The sequence below is a fragment of the Eucalyptus grandis genome, chromosome 7 (assembly GCF_016545825.1).
Source record: "Eucalyptus grandis isolate ANBG69807.140 chromosome 7, ASM1654582v1, whole genome shotgun sequence".
Classification (NCBI taxonomy): Eukaryota; Viridiplantae; Streptophyta; class Magnoliopsida; order Myrtales; family Myrtaceae; genus Eucalyptus; species Eucalyptus grandis.
Window position 1 is genome coordinate 29,470,090 of NC_052618.1, and position 26,285 is coordinate 29,496,374.

Here is a 26,285-nt window from a genome sequence, read left to right on the forward strand (position 1 = left end):
ACCGCCGTGAGCTGCTATTGGCCGCCGTTTGAGCTTCACTAAGTCCCATCTAGGTATGGTTTTGCCCCTCGGTCGATCCCCGCCTCAACTAAGCCACCATCTTGTCGTTTCAGCCATCAACCAGCCCCAAATAGAGAGCAAAAGAGTGGGTATTCCAGCATGGTGTAGGCTCGTTTTGACCCGCTTCCAGGCCCTAAAAGCTAGGCTTGCTTTGGAGTGGATCGTCCCTCGTCGCATTCCCGTTGTTTCGAACCGAACGGTTCGATAATCAAATGAGTTTAACTCACTAATTCTCGCTTAGTAGGTTAATTATTCTTAGGGGTTATTTAGTTTAGACTAAGATTGGTTTAGTGGATAATTAAAACGCTTTAGTGAATTAGTTAATTACCGATGCATGTTGGGTGGTTAGTTTAATGCAATTAGCGAGTCAATAGGCTCTATTATTTATTTAACGAGTCTCAAAAATTTTCCAGGCCCGTTCCAGCATATAATTAGGCTTTACAGGCCTAAGTATGCATTTTTGGTATTTATTGGCATTATTTAATTAATTTTCGTAATTATTTAATTAATTAATTATTTTCTGAAAATTAGATCACGATAGTCGGTGATTAGAATTTTATGCTAATTGCAATGGTGTGATATGTTTATTTAATTGAGCTCGAATTTGTACTGATTTGGTGTGAATTGTGATTTTAGGATATATTCCTAAATTTATTTATTTTCATTATTTTATTGAAAAATAACCAAGTATCAGTTTATAATGCCAAAAAAAAAAAAAATTGGTGGACCCTTTGAAATGGTGGGATTTATGAAAAGGAAATTATTATATTTTAGCTACGGCCAACCGTGTATCCACACACCGTTATTTTATCGGGTATGATAAAAAGTGAGAAATTGTTGGAGAACAAACGTCGGCTCGATGACTCCATATGTCATCTCGAAGAAAGACGTATATTATGTCAGCTCGATGACTCGGTATGTCGTCTTGGAGAAAAACATTATATTATGTCGGCTCGATGACTCAGTATGTCATCTCAGAGAATGACATTATATTATATTAGCTCGATGACTTGGTATGTCATCTCGAAGAAAGAATGGTATATTATATCAGCTCAGTGACTCGATATGTCATCTTGGAGAAGGAATGGGCTAGCTACTATCTATTTTTCAGCTTAGAGTAAGCTATCCACAAGGTAGTCGGACTGTATAGATAGTATGGGCTGAAATGACCGGGGAATGGTCTGATTGACATTCAGAATTTCTGCTTGTTAAATCATTACTTTGTTGACTTGGACCATGCCTAATTAGGATGACTTATTGTAGTTATGTACATCAGCACTTCCAAGCAGACTCTGGCAAATGGAGTTTAGCATTGATTGTGCTACCTAATGTGGCGTGATGGAGTTATGTGGTCATAACTTTTGATGGGTGCATTCTTGGTTGCGGGTCATTGTGGCTCTAGAATTGGGGAAAGTGAACATATTCTGAATTTTGGAGCTGATTTGTAATTCTTACTAATAATCCTGCATCTCGTGAAATTGTTTTGTGAATTGCTTGATGAGCATTGGTAATGCCTATGCCCATCAAACGGGCAGGTTGGATTGGGTTAAAAAATGATCTGGCCTTAATGATGTGTTTGTTCATTTTTGACCCATTTTTATGCAATCTACAATGGTCGGGTGCTTGTAAAAACTCTTCCATATTTTAACTCAATCTAGAAAAATTCATATCCAAATTGAAGTGTGAGCATCGAGTGAGTGAGTACTAGATCAAGTGAGGGAGATAAAAGTGAAAGAAAGTTTTAAAGGTGAGTTGGATTTAAAAAAGTTACAAATTCATTTAAGATTCATATTATTTAAGGTTTTATTATGTAATCGACTAGGTCGATTGATCGATGAGTCGATCTGAGTGAACAATTTGATTGGTTGATGTGATTCGATGAGATTATGAATTGTGTTGAATTGCAGGGAGAAATTGAGGCCAAGGTAAGTCATCTGACTTGTGATTGTGCCTAGACAGCTCTTAGGGCGTATTTTCTTCCTAATCGGGTCTTAGGAGGGTAGGACTCACTAAAACGTAGTTTCACCTTGTTGTGGGCTAAAATTTCAGGTCTAGAGATGGCAGCCCCTCCTGCTCTTCTCAAGCATTTTGGCATATCAAAGAAGTTCACAGAACAAAATTATCACATTCCGATACATGAGCACCATGAAGGATTAGAGTATGCGCTGGTGAAATCCATAGTTTAGGTTGATGCAGGTTTACCCAAAAAGGTGCCACATCAATACAGGGTATGGTATCACCATTATCATAACGGACAAAGAGAAGGCCCTGTGTCGGAATCTAATATATATCTGTATGTGATGGAGGTTGCATTTGGTAAGGGTACTGCAGACCCTAAGGATGGATCGGTTTCTCAAGCTTAATGATCCTGATTCTCCGGAGTACTCAACCGTGGGCTTCAGCTGGAGCGTAGAAGAAGGAGAGATCGTCGAGGAGGATGACCAGGAGTAAATTGGAAACCCCCACCCCTGTCTGCAAACTTTGTTTTCTGAGTTTGTTTGAGTAGAATCTGACTTGGTAGTTCGCCTTGTATATGTGCACTGGTTTGCAATGTATATAAGTGTGGTTGTTTAGATTTTAAAATCTGTGGCCCTACTTTCCTATCCCATTGTTTTATTATTTGGGGATTATTTATATGCTTCCACATGCGCATTAAAATAAATGGGTCGACGATGCATCATGGGACGTCGCTATTTAATCGACCAGTGAGAGATGGGCGTGTGCTTGAGAATCGGGCCATGACAAATAGTCCATTGTTTCTTGATCTAGTGCAGAGGCTAGGTATCATGCTATGGCTAATGTTACAAGAGAATTTCAATTGATTCATATTGTTGTTGGCTAAGATCGGACTACCTATGACCGGATTTTTTACTATCCACTGTGATAATCAATATGCCATTCACATTGCCAGCAATTTACTGTTTCATAGGCAAATGAAACATATAGTGTGGATGGTCATTTCATTTGGTGAAATAGGTGAATTGTGATGACTTATAGTTGGTGTAGATGCGTTCTGAGGAGTAATTGGCAGACATTTTCACTAAGGCTTTTCGATGTGGATGAGTTTCATACATTTGTCACAAGTTACGTCTTTTTGATATGTACACCCCATCTTGAGGGGGAGTGTCGAGTTTATTATTTAATATTCTATAGTGTTAGCAAGTTGAGCCTATTTATGTTTTTTGGCCATGTAGTTGTAGAGGGCTAAACCTAAGCCTACAAATACTTCTTTTGATCTCAATAAAGATTAATTCTCTCTTTTACCAATAACAAGCTCAAGTGGTATGGGCATTCTAATTTTCCCAATTAGATACATGGAATATTCATCTATTCTAACCAAAGGCAACTTTAGTTTATAGAGACAATGAGAAATATAAAAATATGAAAGTGCCAAATAGTTCACTGTATTTTAAAAGTAAAGTTTTATATTAATTAAGATTCATACTAGGTGCCAAATTGTGTTGTGTGTATAATTAATTGATTATTAATAACTCTCACTCAAAGCCTTTCGCTATATTTCCTCTTTCAATAGAGGGACATGTGCAATTTTACTTGATAGATAGAGCCAATAGAGGTCTTTGAATTTTTCGATTCCTTCGCTCGTATTTCAATTTTTTTTTCTTTTAATGTCATCCCTAAATTATTCTTCTATCTATAATTGCATTAGCCCTCCTATCAGAACAGCTTGATGAAAATACTGACATGGCCGTTAAATGCCGCGTGAACTCATATATAGCAACCAAGTAGAGCTTATTTGGCTTAAATGTTGAACAAGAATCACACTGACCATTATTGGCCAAGAAAACTCTTCAAAAAAAGCCGATGTCAGCTGACAAACGGCAGCGGTGGCACCCCCTACGGTGGCTTGACCCTCGTCTTGCTTCAAATATCTCTCTCTTGCCGTCTCCTCATGAGCTTAGTACGGCCTTGCGGTCTAAGTAGCACCGACACACGATATGGACACACGATACAACATGACAAGACACGACACGCCAACATGTTATTTCTCAAAAATAGAGAATTTTGACACGTTGTATATTAAATAAATATTTTTATTTTTAATTAATTTGATTCAAACTCACAATTAAATAAATAATAACAAAAAAGCCTACAATGAATTTATACTAATAATATTAATAGATCATAGGAAATTCGAAAGACATTCATAGTTAATACGTATGCATATTTGGAGACATGTTTCTAACTCTAACAAAAGTTATTGATGAAACTAATGATTAATAAGAAATTAGAATTAACTTATTTAAATAAATCTATGATCTTCTACAATGATCAAAATTTGTCATTATTCAACTTTTAGTATTTTTATTTTCCAAAATCACTTTGTAACCTCCTTTATTTATTTATTTATTTTTAAATGCAACCCCCGAGAGGTCCACCTTAGCCCCCACGCCCTAAATATATTTCACTCCTTATTTCTTCCCTCGTTCCTTCCTTCCTTCCTTCCCTCCCCCAAACAAATTCCCATCAAAATCCTTTTCTTTTTTGAGTTTTCTCCCTCAAAACCCTAGCTGTTGCCTCCTCCTCCTCCTCCTCGCATGACCATTTTTCTCTCGATCTCTACTCTCTCTCGATTGCCTCATCAGCCATCACAATCGCTCACCTCCGATACTTCCTCCTTTGTAGCCACAACCTTGCCGTCAGCCTTCCATTGCGACATTGCAATCGCAACCCTCTAGGTCGCATCGGTCTCTACTCTTCCTCTGGCCCTCCCTTGTCCTCACTCCCTCACTCTCACCTCCACCCTCCATCATCTTCAACAATTCTTTCTTCCGAACACAAGTGTCGGAACATGTCAAGAAGAGTTGACCATGTCTCAAAAAATTCAACACGGAACACAAGTGTCGGAACATGTCAAGAAGAGTTGACCATGTCTCAAAAAATTCAACACGTGTTGACTGCTTGTATGACCGTGTTCGAGCGTGTCGAACACGTTGACACATGCTGAACACGACACATAAGTTCCAGCAACGTGTTCGTGCTTCAAAGCTTGCCATCCTCGTTGTGGGCTAAGCGATGCCGCCACCGCATCTTTGAGGTAGATCAAGCCGAAGATTGTCTTTTTCTTTTCTAAATTTTTCTTTTTCTAAATCATCAATTTTATATATTTTTGAATTTAAATTTGTAATAGTTACATAAAAGCTACATGGCTATAAGTGGGACTCACGTGGCTGTTGTGTAGTTTACCAATGAGGCACTTAGTGCATGAATGATAACCATTATGTTTTAGAAATCAATTTTTGACTATAAATTTTTCTATTTCTATTCTCCAGACAAATTTCTGAGCAAAAATACACATTTGATAACCTTATAAAATTTCTATTCTTGAAATAGAAATTTGTTTGATAATGACATAAAATTTCTCCCTCTGAGTAGTGGTGGGAGGTATTTAGTGCTTAGTGGCTAGCCATCACCAGCTGGAGGTGGGTGGGCGACAATGTGTGGTGGGGACGGGCAGCACATGATGATCGGTGGTGGGTGGCAAGAGGCGAGTGGACAGCATCCGGTGACCGGCGGCAAGGGGGCGGTGGACAATAGGTGGCGATCAGTAGTGGGCGAGCAATGACCGGTGTGAGAGTAGGCAATAGGCAACGACCGAAAGTGGGTGGGCGGGCGGTTGGCGAAGAGCAACGACCAAGAGTGGGCAAGTGGCAACTAGCTGCGGCGACAAGTGTCCGATGACCAACAATGACGATCGGCGACTGGTAGCATTTGGCGGTCAACAATGGATGGGTGATAGGCGAACGAGTGAATGATGAGATAATTTTCATTTCTCACTTTTGTTTCAGAAATAGAAAAGGTAAAAAATTTAACTTTTGATTTATGGTTCAAATCTATTTATAAAGTAAAAATCTATTCCAGAAATCAAATGGATTTTTATTCCAATATTTTGGAGCACAAAAAAACAGAGAAATAGAGAAACATAGTAGTCATCATTCACACCGTTAACAATCATGTCACCTTTTTCTATTGGTTATTTTAACAGAATGACCAAAACTATAAAATAAAAGCGTAATTTAGAGATGAAATTGTACAAAAGTTCAGGGGCGAAATTTGTGAGGAGTGAAAATTTTTACGGACTTGAGGTGTCTTTGTCCTTTTTATTTAATAAATTAAAGAGTTAGGAGGATTGACATGCATTGATGGCCTTTTGAGCTTTGTCATAGGAAATTCAGATAAAAGGAGTTATTCAACTTGAGTTATACTATTCAGCACCAGTGCAGTGCAGGCACTTAAGATTATTAAAGTGCGTTTAGTAACCTCTAACTAAACGCAAATAAATTGATTCTTTTTAAGTTAAAGTTAACTTAATGCGGCAAGTAAGGAAAAACTTTTTAATTATTTGTTTAATTTGATATTCAATGAAAACTAAGATTTTGTTATATCGTCAAGACCTTCGATGTTCAACAATTAAAAAAATATATATTATCTAATTTCAATGTTTATCAGGTAATTCTAACAAAAAACTTTATGGTCTTTATTTTAAGTAGGCTAGTAGCAATTATGATAGAAAAGACCATTGATCGTGAAACATTGATTGCTTGTTGAATTTTGTGAATTGTGTGAAAGTACGATATCTCTAAAAAAAAATAAAAAAAAGATCAAAATTGGTTGATATGCTTTTCGTAACAAGTAAAAAACCAACGAAAAATGAAACGTAAATCATTAGTCAACTAAGCCCTTTGAGGAAAAGCTCTTGTTGTGATGAATCCTTCAATGTATAAGTGATGTGTAATAGAGTTTTGTGCTATAAACACATAAGTAGGTAAAAAGTTCATGTGTGAAACCACCAAATAAGTAATAACATCTAGAAAGGTTAGAGCTATACCTAACTGTAAATAAGTCAAATCATTAATTGTGTTATAAAGACATTTATGTCCACACCCCCAATCGTCACCCAAGGAATATGCAACCCTTCTCGACAAGGGGAAAGCAGACCATTAGAAAAACATAAAGGATCATCGATTCATAAATATCATAACAAATTAGGAGAAATTTCATATTATACATGGTAAACTATTTCAATATGCGAATTGGATTTGAAATTCCTGATTTGTGAGAAAGAAAAGAAAAAAAATAGATTACTTGAGATCATTCTTACTTACATTAGGTGATTCTTGTATCATCCATAAATTCCAGATTTGTGAGAAAGAAAAGAAAAAGATAGGTTACTTAAGATCTTTCTTACTTACATTAGGTGATTCTTGTATCACCCCTATGGGGATGAAGTGATAGAAGTTACAAAAGATTTTGTTTTCGGTATTCAAGAGCTTAAGAGATTTCCAAGGTTCGAGGTTGTCAAGTTTGAAATTACCTCTTTTTTTTTTTTTTTTTTTTTTATCGGTCATACTTTATTTCTACTCTAACTCTTGTTTTTAGACTTTTTTTCTAGTCTCTTTAAAGAGAATGAGAATCAAAATCCGTATTTGAAATTAAATTGTCCTTATCTCAACTTTTGAGAATGTGAAGATTCGAACACCTTATCTCTCGCTTCACGTATAAAAAAGAGTGGTCATTATAGCAAAATCTAATGGTTAAATCGCGTCTCCTTCGCTTGTCAAGAGACCGCAATTCTTCAAACGAGACAGCGGCGTCCAAGATCATTAACCCGGACTCAAGATCATCGTTCCACTGAGCTGTCGGTAAATTTGTAATTCAAGCGGAGCAGGCGGGGGTTGCATGGTAATTACGCTCGTCATGTCTATTGCCTCGGTTAGCTTGTCCCTTGGGCTCGAGCGCTCGATTCCCCCATGATCCTCGCACGTGCGAACCACGAAGAGGTGTCCTGTCCCGAGTTAACACAGACTCGGCAGCGAGAGCGGAGCGACCTGGATTTGACTCGACGATCCGAGAGCATCAACTCAGCTCTCTCTCTCTTCCTCTCTCTCTTCTGGGTTTTTTTTTTTTTTTTTTTTTTTTTTTTTTTTTAGGGTCAAGTTGGCCATTTGTTTAAGTGTAAAAACACACTAACAACAACACTATTTGACTGGAAAAGCAGTGAAGGGGGAGGAGTAGTAGATCTGGAGAAGCAAGAAAACCAGGCCAAAAAAAGGGAAAAGGACGAAGTGGGTGTTCGAAAGAATCGTTCTTGGGGGCGTGGGAAGCGCGGAACCGGCTTGGATTGCAGAAATTTCTGCTGGGTCTCCTCGAGAAGCCCAAGAAATGCCACGCCCTTATTTCTACAAGCTGGTGCTTTCCTCCACCATCCAAGACAAGCGACTGGTGAGGATTCGCTGTCCTGGCCTCGCTCCTCGTGGGCGTTCGTTTTGACTTCCCTTGCGGCGATTCCCTCAATTCGATTGCGTTCCCGTCTGTGATTGTTGGCCTTGCCTTTTCAAGTGCTGTTTTTTGTTGGGTTTGTGTTTTTTTTTTTTTTTTTGGGTAGATGGTGATTTTTTGTAAATTCGGAGCGGCGATGACCTAGATTTGATTCATGGGTTATTACAATTGAGACCCAGAAAATAGTTTTGGCCATATATCTTGGTGGAAGGGAAAAAAAGATTGACGTCTGTGATGATTGCTCTGCAATTTGGAGGCAACAGATATACTTGATTTAGGGTGGTCGAATGGTATTAGAGCTCGATTTTCCAGAGGCATTTTCTGGTCATCTGGCTCATAGAGAATTCAAATTGGTGAATTTGTGTTATGTCTTAATGTGTTACCCGCTTGTTTTGTCGTCAGGAGAAAATTTTGGCCAATTCGATAAAAGGGTTTCATGAAGTGAGAAAGAGTAAGACTTCCCTCTGTGCTTACTAAACAGTCATAAGATGTGGAGGAAGGCGAATTTTTTGTTTTTCAATTTAAGTACGATGTTTCAGTCGGAACTAAGGGCGAGGAGGACAAATTGCTTTGTATGAGTGGTTGCAATGGTATCTGCTGGATGGAAGGCTTTAAGCTCAAGTTTTAATTCGCCATGCAGTATTTGCTTTGACTTTTTTGTATTGAAATCTGTGGGAAACTGGTATCTGTGTGTCTTTGTAGCTTCACCTGAACAGGCTAGATGCCTCTGTATTCTTGATGGCAAAGTCCATTAGCTTGACATGCATGCAGATGTGTGCGCATGGGCTCACCCATGCACATAGTAAGTTTGCAATATTGCTTGTGTTAGGTCTCCATGGAACATTGTCATTTTCTTTTAAAGGTTTGGCAACGTGACTTTCTAATTATTGATAAAAGATGTTAGGAGGATAAGATGCATAATGTTGGTATCATAATGTGAAGGACAAAGTGCAAGTGTGTGACTCTTAATTTAGGCTTGATCTTGGCATGGGAGCAAGCTCTTGATTTGGGGGCAAACTTGTACTGATCCTCCATGTCAGTATTTGTTGAATGAACTATTCACACTGCCATTTTGTACTGTTCTGATTTTCTGAAATTCATTGTGCTATATTGGACTATTAAAAACAATTGATTAGAAGTAATTTGAGAATTTGTTAGGATACAATCAAAAAGCTGCTGGCTAATTTATCTTTCTTATTTCTTTTTCTGAAATCATTTTTATAATTTATGTGGACATTGTGATACTGTGGAATTGTCTGTCCAGAAGGCATTTTCTTTTGAGCTTTTTCTTTGCATCAACTGAAAGCAATTTGCTTGCTTGCAGAGAATCCCAGAAAATTTTGTCAAGAAATTCAGGGATGAGCTTTCTTCTGTTGCAACTTTGAATGTTCCTGATGGTCATGTGTGGCACGTGGGAATCAGAAAAAGCGAAAGCAAGTTATGGTTTCATGAAGGTTGGCAAGAGTTTGTGCAACACTACTCCATTGGTATTGGGTACTTTTTGGTCTTCAGATATGAGGGCGGCACAACCTTTCAAGTGTTTATTTACAATTTAACAACGTCCGAGATTAATTATCATTCGAATGGCCGCGTTCCTTCTGAAATGCCTCATCACAGCAGGCAGTACCATGTTTTCAAAGATATGGAAGATGATGATGCTGTCGACATATCAAGTTCCTCAACATATTACCCTTCTGGTGATTCTTTGAAAAGGAAGGCTGTCAATAGTAGTGTGGATCAACTGACTTTAAGCAGGGGTTATAACTCTATGCACTTGCAGAATTTGTTTAACGGGACCGTGCATCAGCAAAAAGGTGGTGCCAACTCACATGCAGGCATGCGACCTATTGAAGATATTGTCATTCAAGCAGGTGGGATCAAGTTCAAAAGTGAAGATGAAGTGAAAGTGCAGAGCGCAGATCAATCTACACGGAAAATCAAGAAAAGCTCTAAGAAAAAGCATAAGAATGATCCTAGTAAGCTCTCTAAACTCAAGTTTCTTAATTACTAATGGCCTTTGATTGCGAAGATGGTTTTCTCATTCATGGCTTCCAATTTTAGATGAGCCAATGCCATCTGCTCTACAAGAAGAGGATGGTGAAATGCGGTTTCGGTTTTATGCCAGTGCTTCTACAAGGAAGCGACTTGTAACGGCTGAAGAGAGGGAAAAGGCCATTAATGCAGCTAAAATGTTTGAGCCTCCTAATCCTTTCTGCAGAGTAGTCTTGCGTCCATCCTACCTATATCGCGGTTGTATCATGGTAGTTGTAAATCTTTTAATGCATTTCTAATCTCTGTGTGCACTGCTTAATGAGGATTCCTTTCGCCTTTGCAGTATCTGCCATCCTGCTTTGCTGAAAAGCATCTCAATGGGGTCTCAGGATTTATTAAGCTACAGAGTACTGATGGCAAACAGTGGCCTGTTCGATGCCTTTATAGAGGTGGTAGAGCCAAACTAAGCCAGGGGTGGTACGACTTTTCTTTGGAGAACAATTTGGAAGAAGGCGATGTTTGTGTTTTCGAGCTGATGAGGGCTAGAGAGGTGGTGTTACAGGTCACTGTCTTCCGTGTCGTAGAAGAAGGTGGTCTGTTGAGCCATCATGGACGGTAACATCCGGGGGTTCTAATCTAACTAGAGTCAAAATGTTGTACTTTCCAGATGGTAGCTTCTATCAGTTAACTGTTTTGTCTCAGTCGGTGTTTAGTTTCTGATATGGTTTTTCTTATTTTCCCTTGTGTGGAGGTGGGGTTGCAATTTCGTGTCCATATGCTCTTTGGTACAACTTAGTGGAACCTTTTGTTAGATTTAATGTCACATTCTCTCTCCCCGTGTTTTGGTAATTTCCCTCTTTCTTTGGTAATCATTGTGTCATGGCTAGGGCTGTAAATATTCTGTTAATTTAAGTTGGTAATGAAGTGGGCTGAACTGCTGTCCTTGTTCATTATTCTGTATTTGGCCAGCTCGAACTCGAAGTACCGTTACTTTTTTTCGTTTGGCCAGCTTGAAGTTGATGTTTGTGTCTGCTTTAAGTTGCAAAGTTGAAGGATAGTATAGTGTAGGACAATATCATGTGAAGCCCTTTAGTTTCTGCCCCCACTGAATCCTGGCCCCGCTGATCTCTTCCTATGTAGAAGCTGTGATGTTAGGACATGAGATGGTGTCTGAGATTTTCAGCTCAGCCAACACTGGCTCTCTCTGCCTTTTGCTCTTTTTCTTGGCATCAACACTCTTTGCATTTATGTTTCTTGTGATGAAGGTTATTCATGGTTTTTCTAGTGTGAAAATGCTTGGATTTCGTTCCAGGTCTCAAATGCATATGTTTTTATGAGCAAATTTAGATTATATTCATGATCATTACCGGTACATATGAGCTGATTAGGGTCACAACTGAGTCTCAAAATTTAGTTTTATGGTAACATGAGATGAGAGTTTTGGTTTTGTGCTGTAGCTGGTTTTGTTTTCATGTTCCTTGTGGTACTGGTTGACCTCCTATGAATGGGTTTTGGTCCTGAAAGTATGACCATGTGAAGATAAAGAAGAGTGGATTCAGACATCTGAACAAGATTTTTGCATACGGACATTGGCGTGCTTGGGAGAACGAATTGAGTTGAGTGTCATGGTTTGATGATTGGCATAATTTCAGTTATCTTTGTCGTCCCTCGAGATGATAGGATGTCTTCTTCTCAATATGTCCGTCTATGATTGTCGTTCTCGGTTGTTTCCATGTTACCATGTTTGTTTTAAATTTTGGTGGTAGGAATCGAGAGAATTACTATAATGCTCGAAGGATCCATGGATCATGTGTTATCACAGTTTGTCCATCGTGTGGGTTGCCAAATGAGTGGCTCACGATGGCCTCGTTTGATCAACGTTGTGATCTATATAGTGCATGTGGATCCGTAACTAGATAAGTACATTTGTAAAGTCAGAACTTTGGGATTGCCTGAAAATGGTGGTGGATTTATCATTGGAGAAGAAATGCATGGTCATTTGGTTCCGGAGGTCATCTTCACTCTTTTAAGTATTTCATGTCAAACTTATATCAAGTCGTGCTCTGCTTTACAGCGTCCGTCAAAATAATTCTTATATGTAAGCCAATTCAATTCTAGCCTTTTAGAAGATCATATTGACTCCATAGGAGATTTACATCATTAAATAATTGAGATAGAGTGGATTCATATGCTTTAGGAGCATGCAAGGCTTGGTTGCAGCCATTCTGCACTAATCTTATATCTCACTCTAGTCAATTGCCCCGCTGTCATGAAAGACACTTTTTTCTGTATTCTAAGACAAGTAGGTTACTATTATTATTTTTTTAAATTATCAACTATAAAACCTCATTTTTTTATGGCAATAGAGTTCTCATCTAATTTGAATATTTAAGAGTGTATGATGTATTGGAGATAGCCATTCAAGAATAAGATATGGATGAATGATGCTATAGTCTATGATAAATTATATCAAGCATGTGTAAACAACAGGTAGTCTACTCGTTAACATTAGTAGCAAGATCATAGCATCTAAAATGATGCTTTTGATCAATGGCTCACGATTGTTAGGACACCGCTTTGCAAAAGGACTTACGGTAAATCATAGAAATATAATGGAAAGAGAAATTTATAGTGAAAAAAAAAATTAGAAAAAAACCATAAAGAGTGAAAAAAAAGGCAGACTTCTTTCATTGCTCTATATTTTCTTTCGCAAGCTAATCTTTATTTGAAATATATTTAGTATTCACAGCATTGAAAGTGGGTAGAGAAGTGACGTTAGGTAAGAAAAGGTCTATATAATCCAACACTTCGACCATTTTTAACCTTTAAATTAATGAGCCCTAAAAAAAACCACTCAGAAGTTCTTCAGTTCCGTGAAAACATGTCAAAGCTTCGGTTAATTTAAAGGATTTTTATTAGTCTTGGTATAAAAGATAAGTTACACATCATACTCTCTTCATATTTTACTCTCATCAACCCAAAAATAAATAAGTATGTTAGTTTTAACATTTAAATTAGCAATTAAGTAAAAAGGATAAACGCTTAAAGGCTTGAGCTTTTACCATTCTTTGTTTGACTTTTGACACCCCTTATCACCTTAAATTAGCCACAATGTCCTTGTAAGTCCAGATTTAAGAATATTTCTTATATTTTTCTTTTATTTTCTTTCCTTGGAAATTCTAATGCACATATAGAATTGACAAACAAATATTTATTTGCCAATGGTTTGAATAGATTGTCTTATAATGCAATTACAATTATCGTAATTTTCTTGTCAACAACTAATTTCTATTTAATCAAGGCAAAGATAATATTCAATATAATGTTTTAAGGAGCATTTTCTTTTGAATTTGCATGATAATAATGGATGTTTAGAATTTTCAATGAAGTTATTTTGCCATTGTTCAATTTTTTTCAAAATATCTATTTAAAAATCGTGCAGTGAAGACATGAAAAATAGATAAAATTTGGAATATTAGATTTACTGAATAAAATGAAAGCCGATTAATTATAATACACGGAGTATAATGTAATCACACATATTAACATTATAATAAATCAGATGAATTTATTAAAACTAGTAGGTGATTTTTTTCTCTTTTACTTGTACTTTGGTTATTTTTAGAAAAATGGTTTCCTAGTAAAAAAACAAAACAGGAATTATACAACTCATTAAAACAATAAATTGTTAGTTATTTGCCAAATAGTTTTTAGGGAAAAGAGGACACCGATTTCATGCAAATGGGAGAAAAAAAGAAAAACAAAAAGAAGAAAAAAAAAGTAAAAAAATAATCTTAAATCAAGGGATAGCCCCACTTTGACCTTAATCTTCATTGTTTGAGTTGGATATGGTAGATTTATCTTTTATAAATTTGAAACCAAGGAAAAATGATAAAATATAAGAAATAATCTTAAATCAAAAATGAGATCGATAAGGATAATTTTATAAATTCAAGGGGTACAGAATGTCAAAAGCCAAAGAAAGGGTAGAAAAAGCATGAGCAAAGCATAAACTACAGCTACAATTTTATGACAAATAAAGTGAATCGTAGAATTAGAGGGAATTTAGAATTTAATTGCACTTTTGGTAAATTTTTAGGACTTAACCAAATTAGTTAAAAAGTTAAAAACTTGATCTTTTCATATCTAAGGTTTAGAACTTGTGGTGCATTTTCCTATAAAATAAAATTTAAAAATATTGGAGAGACTAAAAGTTGGTATTTTTCCTTTATAATATTTGGAACAAGTCAAATAGTTCTTAGTATATAATGAACTTTCTAAGTTTTTTTTTTTAGTCGGGACTTTCTAAGTTTTTATTTTGGGACTTTCTAAGTTTGATACTAATATTTGAAGATGAGATTAAAGTTTAGTCAATCAGATTTTCTTATGAGACTAACTAGAACAAACGCGCGTAACGTCCATTTGTGATTTTTTAAAGTTTGCTTACGCTAATTATAGATGTAGAGAAACTGTAAGGATGAAGATCCTCTGGCCCGCGTAGGGGTTCTCTAATTATACAAACAAATATGGGATTCTCTATATTTTTTGCTATTCTTTTTCTATTTTCTTTAGTTATCTTAGCATGCTCCGAATAATTTACTGTGGTATTTTTTTTTTTATTGTTGAATTTTGTTGGCACATGTAGTTCGATAGAGTTTGGTATACAGGAAATAAATTAAAGTCAAAATTCATTGTATTTCATTGTTTTTTTTATATGATTTGGATTCAATTGATGAAAGCTTCAATATCTCCGGTAAATTCTATATATTTATATTCTCACCCATAAATATATCTTGCGAGTTCAGTTCGTCCTAAAACGTGCAAACTTTTTAAACTAAACAAATACTTATCTGGGTAAGGTTCTAAGACAAGTGTGTTCGGAAGAGAACGGCATCAATACACATTTGCACGTGCCTTTTGCTTTCTCACATTAATACCATGCACCGTGCGAGCTCTAGAATCATTTCAGATGCAAAGAAAGATGTCATAATACATTTCCGATAGAATTAAAATACATGCAGAAGAAGATAAAGAGCCAAAATTAATAAATTACATGAACCAATGTACTAAATCTCGAGACAGGCGAGTCTTTCATAAGATCCAATAAATTAATATCGATTTGATTGCAGCTAAGATTATGTGTCTTAGTAGGCCTTTCTTGGTACGCGAGAATTCACATTTTGGCCCATGATACGTGGCAAAGCTTTATGAATTAGAAAGAAAACTCTTTGTTAGAGGAGAGGGTTTCAACTTGAACTAGAATATCAGAAAAACAGAGCATTTCCTCATTTGGTAAGCCATGGCATTTACCATCCTTTTCTGGAGTCATACACAGAGAAATTATTAAATGAAGTTGATACATAAATTAATATGAATTTGGACCATTAAGTCCGATTCAATTCAATATTCAATAACTCAAACTTAATATTTCACAAAAGAAAATTCAATTAATAGTTTCTCCTGCATCAAGTCCATGCCCACCTGCAACGCTGTTGTTGGCCTGTCAAATCAAAGCTCTGTTCCGTGTACAATTGTCTTGGTTTCCTAAGAGGGAAAGTTCATCTCTGTAAGGCAATCAGAAAGTGGGGTTCCAAATCCAAACAAAGAATAGAGAGAGAGAGAGAGAGAGAGAGAGAGAGAGAGAGAGCAAATCTCTCAAAAAATTAAAAAAAAAAAAAGGTGAGAAAAACATTTCGAGTTTTTCCAAATATAGGTAAACTTTAATCCAACATATGTCCTATCGAAATTCGAATTGCCACGTTAAATTAAAGTCAAATTCTGTTATTACTAAATTCACAAGTCAAAAGGACATTTTAAAATGATCTTAAAAAACAGACAAAAAAAGTACGATTTTTCTAATTCTTTGAGTGGCAAAATATATCCAGCAATGATTAAGAAAGACTCCTTTTATAGCCAGGGCACGTCAAATCGTGGCCTGAGGCTTGCAATAGAAGCATTGTGGAAAATATTTTTTTAAATGATATTATTTACAAAAATGAATAAATGATCTTTTATCATTTACAAAATTATTTAAATATAAATTATTATTGATGATGTAAACATTTCTTTATTGATTAATTATTTCAAACGATATAAACAATTATTTTTAGAAAAATATTTTTAAATCATTTATTTTCTACAAAATAAATGGAACTTTAATGTTTAACTACTTTGTACTACAATTTATCAATAGTATCCAAATTAAGCCACCTTTGCCTGGTTAAATTCAAAACTACAATTTTTTTTAGGGTAATAGTCATATTGTTATGAGGTTATACCACATCAAGATATTTGCATCATATGCCATAGTGGACAGAGTAATCCCTCTTTGCGGTATATGGTTACTAAACTAGTCTACATTGGTCATATATATGTTTCTTAACCCATATTTAATAGAATGTGTTGTCATATTTAGTGAAGAGGTCATAAATGGGTTTATGATAGTAAGACCAAAATAATATGGGTGATAAATGAGTTTATAACTTATTTAGACTCAACCCACTTCTATAGTATTTTCATACTTGCTCAATTTGCATTCTCACCTCAAATTTTTTTTTTTTTAATGCCCAGGATCCGCCGAGCCTGCTAGGCTTACGTCAGGTAGCCCACTGCCCGTAGAATGCGCAATGCACCATGGACCAAGCGTTAATACTTGGGGGAAAATAGCACAAGACCCCACCACCATGACCCCATCACTTAAGATGTGTTAGCAGCTGCAGAGTTTCAACCCTAGGACTTCTACGGTAAACTGCCTAAAGCCCAACCAACTCAAATGCCCACTGGTGGGTTTCTCACCTCATTTTGTGTATGAATTTTTCTAAATTGAGTTAAATATGGAAATGTTTCAACAATATGAGTCGGATCGGGTATAAGTTGAGTCAAGTTTGGATTATTTAATTTGTATTGTATGAAAATTGATCAATTTGGTTTAGATCATTTTCAACCCAACCCAAATCCAAGTCAACTCACTTGTTTGGTAGGTCTGAAATTAGTTACTTGGAGGATTAATAAAGATACCATCATAGATGATATTGATGTTAATGCATAGTGGATGGTCACAATCAATAATAGTAAAGTTACCTTGTTGCTATCAATTTTTGTTCTGCAAATATTTGTAAGATGAAGTTAAATATTGTATTAGTTAAGTATATCATCGAAGTTTACATGTTTTTTATATACAAATGGTCTCTCTCCATGTATCAACTTTTAGATTGTCTTTCTAACAATATTTATGTTCTCTTGTATATTTGAAATGCGAATAACTATATTCCTTATAATAAATCCTAAACTAATAAGATGCCGTGATAATGTGATGGATTAAATAGGACGTCAGCTGAAACCGATAAGTGACCCAAACATGAAAATTAGTAGACTAACTAACATACGTGAATGAGAGGTGATGATACCTGACTCCTAATTGTTTTCTTCAGATTTATTAAAGAAAAATGCCGCTCTTCTGGTGAATTCTTGTTTGGATTGGGGTCTACATAGGTTGGATTTATTGCAGGATAGCAAAAAAGATAAATTTATTGCATTTGTGTCAATTCACTCTTAAACTTTTCAATTCTATTAATAGAATCTTAAATTTTTTGACGATTTGCTAATGTAGTTTATCCATTCAATTTTAGTTGGAAGTCATTGATGTAAATGCTAGTTTTCTCATGTGCCACGGTTGACATTGAAATGGACAATTTTTTATTATATTTTTCAAATTTGTATTACTTTTTTATGTCATTTTCTTTCCTTTTTTCCCAACTATGGCCTAACAAGGTTGTTGTCTAACCCTCATCATCCATAGGCAAGGGCATTGGGCTCTCATCTAGATCTAGGAGAGGGCCATGATTCTTGCCTCTTGGTTGGCAAGGGCGTGGAGGTCCTCACCCGTGGCTAACAAGGTGGCGATGCCCTCGCCCAGCCAATAGGTGAGGGTATTGTGGCCCTCACCAGCCAATAAGTGAGGGTGTTGGGCCTCGCTAGCGAACACAAGGGCCTTGCGGCCCTTGCTAGCCAATAGGTGAAAGTGTTGATCCTTACTTAAATCTAGACGAGGGTTTGACGTTCTCACTTATGGCCAATGAGGGTGTTGTGAGGGCTATGATGCCCTCGCCTAGACCAGGCAAGAATCTCTAGCCCTCATCAGCCTAGAATTGTGGAAAAAAAAATAGAGAGAAAAGAAAAGAAAAAATTAAAGTTCAGATTTTTTTTTTTGTGTAAAATTTGTTCATGGCATTGCCAATTATACCACGTTGGCTAGTGTCTATATCATCGATTTCCGGTCAAAATTGATTGGATGGATTATATTGATAAATTGTTAAAATGTTTAAAACTTAATTAATATAATTGAAATGTTTATGATTGAATTGATACAAATGTAGCATATTGAACACTTTTTGATACTTTTTTTCTATTTATTACAAAACCACAATCAATTGCTGTAATTTATTTAGGTCCTTAGTGTTGGGGTTTCATTAATCATGTATAAGAAAAATTAACGAAATGAACGTAGCGGAAACAAAAATATATTTTACACATGATTCTCCTAAGGCGTTGTTCGTGCGTTTTAATAAAAAATCTAAACATAAAATGGAGTTAAACGAAATACCTCTCGAAGCGCGCTTTGAAACGAGTCGGTTCGAATGTTCTACAGTTCAAGTCCCACAAGCGTCAGACCTCTAGTTCGGACACACCAACAACGAACGTCGAACGAAGAGAGAACTTTTGAATATTCACCACTTCGATCGTGCTAGCAATCGCGTGGAAATAATCCGTCGTATTCTTGATGTATGATAGTCATGGCCCGAACGAGATAATGCTCTTCTTTCTTGCGTCTCAAAGACACAAGAACACGCACACACTTTTGCTCTCTATTTTAGCAAAGCATCTTTTCTCTAAAAACACAAACGCACGCCCACAGAAAATCTCTCTACGTTGCAACCTTTTGCAGCCTTTCTTTTTAATATTTATACACGAATCAGCAACGGTTGCCGATCGTGGGATCAGCAACCGTTGCTGATCCTCATTCTCATGCACGATCGAGCATGAATGGAACGGTCAGCAACCGCTGACCGTTTATGCACGATTTCATGCACGATGGTCAGCGGTTGCTGACCATCCATGCACAGACAAAATTCGTGTATGATGGTCAGCAACCATCATGCACGAATTCGTTCGTGCATGTGCACGTATTCGTGTGAAGTGGTCAGCAAAAATTGTTGACCATTTCCACATTAATTAATCAATTAATTAATTTAGGGTATATATCTAACAATCTCCCACTTGCACTAAAGCCAACTTGTTTGGTCCCTCAAAACCATTTAGTCAATTCATTGCCATTAATTAAATAATAATAATGAAAGTACACAATTGGGGTATGTTAACATATATCCACTTTGGGCATGAGTGTGCATCATATGCAAGTAGGCTCGTGACTATAATACAAATTAAATTAAATCTCGTTTAATTTAATTTCAAATCGACTCAATTCGATTGCAGTAATTGCAAACACATTTGCAATAATATTTCTCTCTTGTTCCACGTCACCCTAATTGTTTATGGTGTGTGACATCCCTAGGTTCATCACTAAGCTGGTAGTAAGACTTGTACTAACACATTAGTACTTCCAAAAGAATTAATTGTCGATTAATCTTTTGGGTCCTACAAGCCACGATTGACATCTAGCAATATGTCATGGCTACCCAGATGGTGTGAATACTTTAAGAACATAATGAACCTGTCGGCTTTGGCTACGGTGTAATTCAATCCTCTGTCTTACTATGTCCCGATCAAACAAAGACCATGGAATATTTGTCAAGTCATTAATTCGATCATATGCACAAATCTAATTGACATGCATTTTATTCGAGACATAAATAATTTATTCTCGGTTACAACCCGGCCGAGGATTTCAATGCAGTGTCATAATTAGATCGCATAGGATATCATTATCATACCTTGCATATAACAAGGAGACAGATTCCATATTGCGCACATGTGTAACTTCGTATATGAACAAACTATGACCATTAGGTATAAAGACGGATCGACGACCCGGCATTATGTGCACCCGTGAACCATAGTTGTTCGATACACAAGTTAACAATGTGCCTCAGGTCTAAGAATTATTTACACAAGACCAAAGCATGAACAATTAGACATTGACCACGCTAAAAGCTTCCATGTCGCTAATCGTTCCATATGCGTCACGTTCAGTGAATTTGTCTAATACAAACACCTGTGTTCTAACTCAGGCATTATAATATCCAATGACATGTGACTCATCATTCCCTTAAGTATCCAATACTTAATGGCGAAGTTAAGAACACACCGGTCTCAACAGGATTATTAATGTCCACTCAATAATCCATCGTCCGGGAACGATTTAAAGATTCAGTCTAACTATGAACCCGTCACATATATTCTCGACATCTCAAGAATAGGTCTAGTTGCAACTGATCTCATGGAATCATTCATCAATATAAAATAATTGGACAGATGAATGAATACATCATTGCCATTAATTAAATAATAATAATGAAAGTACAACTGAAATCCCTAATATGTAACCATTACATAGTAGCTTTAGGGCATACATCCAACAATCTCCCAGTTGCACTAAAGCCAACCTGTCTGGTACCTCAAACCCATTTTGTCAATATGTCTTTCAAAAGAAGACTAAGGTAAGGCCTTAGTGAAGGGATCTGCCACGTTTTCTGCTGAGGCAATTTTCTGCAAGGCGATATCACCTCTCCCAACAATTTCTCTGATGAGATGGAAGCGTCTCTCGATGTGCTTGGACTTCTGGTGAGACCTTGGTTCCTTAGCTTGAGCTATAGCCCCATTGTTGTCACAAAACAATGTAATCGGTTGCTCAATTGAAGGAACGACTCCAAGTTCATAAATAAACTTCTTCATCCAAGCGGCTTCCTTTGCTTTGCTTGAGAGCACTACATACTCTGCCTCAATGGTGGAATCAGCGGTTATACTGTTTTGGAACTTTTCCAACTAACTAGCACCACCATTGAATATAAAGACAAACTCGGACGTAGACTTATAATCATTAGGATCCGATTGAAAATCGGAATCAGTATAAGCTACAACTTTAAATTCTCCTTCTCCATATATCAAGAATAAATCTTTAGTCCTTCGCAAGTACTTAAGAATATTCTTGACTGCCATCCGATGCTCTTCTCTGGATCGGAGGCGATATCGCTAGTAATATTTACAGCATGCGCAATATCAGGTCTAGTACATAGCATAGCATACATTATGCTTCCAATAGCGGATGCATATGGTATCTTTGCCATCCGCTCTCTTTCTTCGGAGTGTTGGGACACATCTCCTTAGAAAGACGGATCCCTTGCCTAAAAGGCAATAATCCTCTCTTGGAACATTGCATGTTAAACCGTGTTAACACTTTGTCTATGTACGTAGATTGTGAGAGGCCAATCAATCGTCTTGATCTATCTCTATAGATCTTGATACCTAAAATGTAGGTTGCCTCTCCTAAATCTTTCATGGAGAATTTCTGTGACAAGAATAGTTTTATCGATGATATCATTGGTACATCATTTCCAATCAAAAGTATATCATCGACATACAAAACCAGAAATGCAATTGCACTCCCACGATCTTCTTATATACACAAGGTTCATCCGGATTTTTGATGAAGCCAAACGATTTGACTACCTCATCAAAACGGATGTTCCAACTTTTGGAGGCTTGTTTGAGTCCATAAATGGATCTCTTAAGCTTACACACCTTTTGTTTTTCACTATTGGATTCAAAACCCTGTGGCTGTTCCATATAGATGTCCTCTTCGAGAAAACCATTTAGAAAAACCGTCCATTTGAAATATCTCATAATCAAGGTGTGCAGCTATAGCCAACATAATCCGAATGGATTTTAGCATGGCCACGGTGAGAAAGTTTCGTCATAATCAATTCCTTCTTTTTGACGATATCCTTTCGCCACCAGCCGTGCTTTGTAAATTCAATTTGACCTTCAACATTCATCTTCCTCTTGAAGATCCATTTATAGCCAATTGGTACAATACCATCAGGCAAGTCAGTCAAGGTCCATACCTCATTGGAATACATTGAATCCATTTTGGATTTCATGGCTTCTAGCCATTTACCAGAATCGATGTCCAACATCGCATCCTCATAGGTTTTAGGATCACCGGGTCGATTACTATCATTCACAATGAATAATGGTTCAATATGATCAACTGAGTGTCTATAACGAGCAGGTGGGCGAGACGTTCTTGCACTTCTCCTAAGAGGTTGTGTATCAGAAGCTCCCACTGAATCAGAGATTGGTATCTGAACTTGGTTGTTTGGCACTTCATTATTTTCTTCTTGTAAGACTATTTTCCGCCCAAACACCACTTTCTTGGATGAACGATTCTCCAAAAAAGAAGCGTGCTTGCATTCCAAAAATTCTTTGGTCTGAATGAAAATAGAAATAATATCCAAGAGTTTCCTTTGGATATCCAATGAAGCGACCTTGTTCAGATCTTGCCTCCAATTTTTCCATTTTCGGCTTTTTCACAAAAGCTGGACAACCCCAAATCTTAATATGATTAAGACTAGGTTTCCTACTATGCCATATCTCATAGGGCGTAGTTGGAACAGATTTGGACGACACTCTATTCAGTATATATACAGTTGTCTCAAGGGCATATCCCCAAAGGGATATTGGCAAATCGGTGTAACTCATCATAGATCGTACCATATCTAATAAAGTACGATTTCTTCGTTCAGATACACCATTATGTTATGGAGTTCTAGGAGGTGTCTATTGTGATAAAATGCCATTCTCTTTAAGATAGTCCAGGAATTCAGTACTAAGGTATTCACCTCCTCGATCCGATCGAAGAGCCTTAATACATTTTCCTGTTTGTTTCTCAACTTCAGCCTTGAATTCCTTGAACTTTTCAAAGGATTCAGATTTATACTTTATGAGGTATAAATAACCATACCGTGACTGATCATCGGTGAAGGTAATGAAGTAATTATAACCACCTCTAGCAGTTTCATTAATTGGTCCACATACATCGTATGTATTAATTCTAATATGTCGGTAGCTCGCGCACTTTGTCCCACAAAAGGCGCTTTGGTCATTTTTCCTAGAAGACATGCCTCACAAGTCGAGTATGACTCAAAATTTGAAGGATCAATGTATCCATCATGACTCAACTTGTTAATTCTGTCTTCTCCAATATGACCCTAATCGGAGATGCCAAACATACTTTTATTTGGACCGTCTCTAGGGCGTTTATTAGTTATGGCATTTATATCAATTCTATTTTGCTTATTGATATTGGTAATCGTATTACCAGACATTGTAATGGTATAAAGATTGTTGGTTAATAAGCTAGAACCAACACATATTCTATTATGATAAATAGAACATACATCATCAGCAAAAGAAAATTCATAATTCTCTTTATCCAAACGAGGTATAGAGATGATGTTCCTAACAGCATTCTTATAATGCAAACAGTTCTTTAAAAACATTACATGTCCAGAAGGCAAACATAAATGAAAAGTCCCTATAGCTAATGCAGCAACTTTTGCTCCATTGGCAAACGTCAGGACAATCTCATTTCGCCCTAGCATCCTGCTTATTTCCAGATTCTGCAAAGACATACAAATATGTGAAGTTGCAGCATAATCTAGAACCCATGAGCTGGATTCAACATTAACCATAAGATTGGTTTCAATAAGCATAGACACCATACCTTCATAAGGTTGGTTCTTGGGCTTGACCTTCAAGCTCGCGAGGTACCTCCTATAGTTCCTCCTCCAGTGCCCTTTGACACCACAATAATGACATTTCCCTTTATCAATCATGGGTTTTGGTTGCACAACAGGTTTGGCAGGCCTCTTCCATTTATTTTTCTTTAAAACAGTTTTACCCTTTGAAGAAGAAGCCTTAGCCATAGCCACTACATTTGGCCTCGTGTTATGCATTTCCTTCTCATAAACTACCAACATACTGTGTAACTCAGCAAGAGTTTTCTCCATCTTATGCATGTGGAAGTTTTGGACAAAACCAGAGAATGAATCGGGTAAAGATTGGAGGATCAAATCCACAGCTAACTCGTTGTCCATAACGAGATTCAGCCTAGCCAATTCTTCAATGTGCCAGATCATTTTCAAAGCATGATCATTAACTGATGATCCTTCAGCCATCCTCATACGGTACAATGCCTTAGATATCTCATATCTAGAGGTTCGACCATTCTCATCAACGTATTCCTTTAAATGCAAAATGATCGACCTAGCATCTTCCATAGATTCATACTTCTTCTGTAATTCATTATTCATAGAAGCAAGCATATATGACCTAACTTTTAAGTCATCATCACGCCACTTATCATAAGTGACACGCTCCTCTTGGGTCCCACCCTCAGGAAAGGAGGTTGGCATCTTTTCATCAAGCACATACCCAATTTTTTTCTGAATTGAGAACAATTCTCAAATTCCTCACCTAGTCAGTGAAATTGAGTCCAGTCAAACAATTCTTGTCAAGTATAGAAGCGAGTGGGTTTGTGGTCACCATTTTCAGAGTAATAATATATCTGTTGCAGAAAATAAATTGTTAGCCGTTGTATCTTTCAAAGTAACTATTTCATTTTGGCCTTTAAATGAAATAGATCCTCCCACTAAATTTATATTCGAATCCCATACTCCTTAAGATGGGAAGCGGTAATCTTCGTTGGGTAAAGATTACTAGTGGGGATTGGAGTCCCACTAGTCCAAAATCCACCTCACCTAACAGTTATTGGTGTCCTATGAACTTAGTAAGTGAACCAGCTTGTTCAACGCATCTTATGCAAGTCCCAATCATAACTTCGGCCTCTAGACCATGAAAGCCTCACCTAACAGTTATTGGCATCATGATCATAGTTAAGTCTAGCCCATCGTCTCATGCAAGTATTGAAAACACAAATGATTCCCTCGCCTGACAGTTATTAAAAATCATTTGACTCCAACCCCACAGTATCATATGCATAATGGAGTGGTCCAATATTATAAATGGTAATTAACCCTATGTATCCATAACCGGTTAGTTAACCACTATAATATTGGATCAAACCACGACGATGGAAGGCCACGAGTCCGAAACCCGTTTCGACTTAATATTCTTTGTAAGGAGATTTGGGTCGTTATTAACGGTCTCACTTTGCACATTAACCGGTTTAACATGCACGATAACAAAAACATAATAAATAAATAGATATCACATAACATCTATCCTATGTGGTGATCATGGAATTATGGTTCAATGGGTCTCGAGCCAAAAAGACCCATTTAGCCATTTTAATGTTTTAATAATATGGACATGCTCTTCACTTTTTCTTCAATCTTTGAACTCTTCAAAGACCGGGCCCAAAGAGCTCACCGGTTTAATGGCTCCTCTAATGGCTCCACCTCTCTCTTGTAGTATTTACATCAATAATTGAAATACTAAACTATATTAAAATTACATTTCATAAAAATAAATATAAAAGGAAGGACGCAGCCTCCATTTAATAATTTCATCCCCAAAAAGAATACCTGTAATCATCATACATTCATCCATACAACAATCACAACAATTAGAGATTTTTCCATGATTACCACCCTTCCTTACAAGCCATAAATTCAAAATTTAAAGCTCTGGAAGGCATGCATAAAATTCTGCATATCATTTGCAAAATATAAACATAAAGTATAACAAGTTACGGATTTTTGATTCAAAATTGATTTAGTTCTAATTTTTGCTTTGTTGATTAAATTTATCACATAAATCAATCAACTTCTATAGGCCACATTTGAGCAAAAGAACCAATTCTCTTAATAAAAATAAATTGGCCATTAGAACGCAAAAACATATTTGAACTATAAATCAATTAAACGCACGAAAAACGCCTAAGGTTGGCTCTAATA

At 36.6% G+C, this 26,285-nt stretch overlaps 1 protein-coding gene across 1 annotated transcript; it reads left to right on the forward strand.

Moving 5' to 3' along the window:
- Positions 1-7,986: 7,986 nt before the first annotated feature.
- LOC104453241 (B3 domain-containing transcription factor VRN1) lies at positions 7,987-11,301 on the forward strand. The gene is made up of 4 exons (XM_010067766.3): positions 7,987-8,301; positions 9,683-10,334; positions 10,420-10,619; positions 10,694-11,301. The coding sequence occupies exons 1-4, from the start codon at positions 8,242-8,244 to the stop codon at positions 10,967-10,969; spliced, it is 1,188 nt and encodes a 395-aa protein (XP_010066068.2). The 5' UTR covers positions 7,987-8,241; the 3' UTR covers positions 10,970-11,301.
- Positions 11,302-26,285: the final 14,984 nt, after the last annotated feature.

Bases quoted from the DNA above. Each gene is read 5' to 3' on its own strand.
- LOC104453241 (XM_010067766.3), top strand. From the start codon at position 8,242: ATGCCACGCCCTTATTTCTACAAGCTGGTGCTTTCCTCCACCATCCAA. The intron at 10,335-10,419 runs GTAAGCTCTCTA...TTCCAATTTTAG, and splicing joins AAAGCATAAGAATGATCCTA to ATGAGCCAATGCCATCTGCT. The intron at 10,620-10,693 runs GTAGTTGTAAAT...TCGCCTTTGCAG, and splicing joins TATATCGCGGTTGTATCATG to TATCTGCCATCCTGCTTTGC.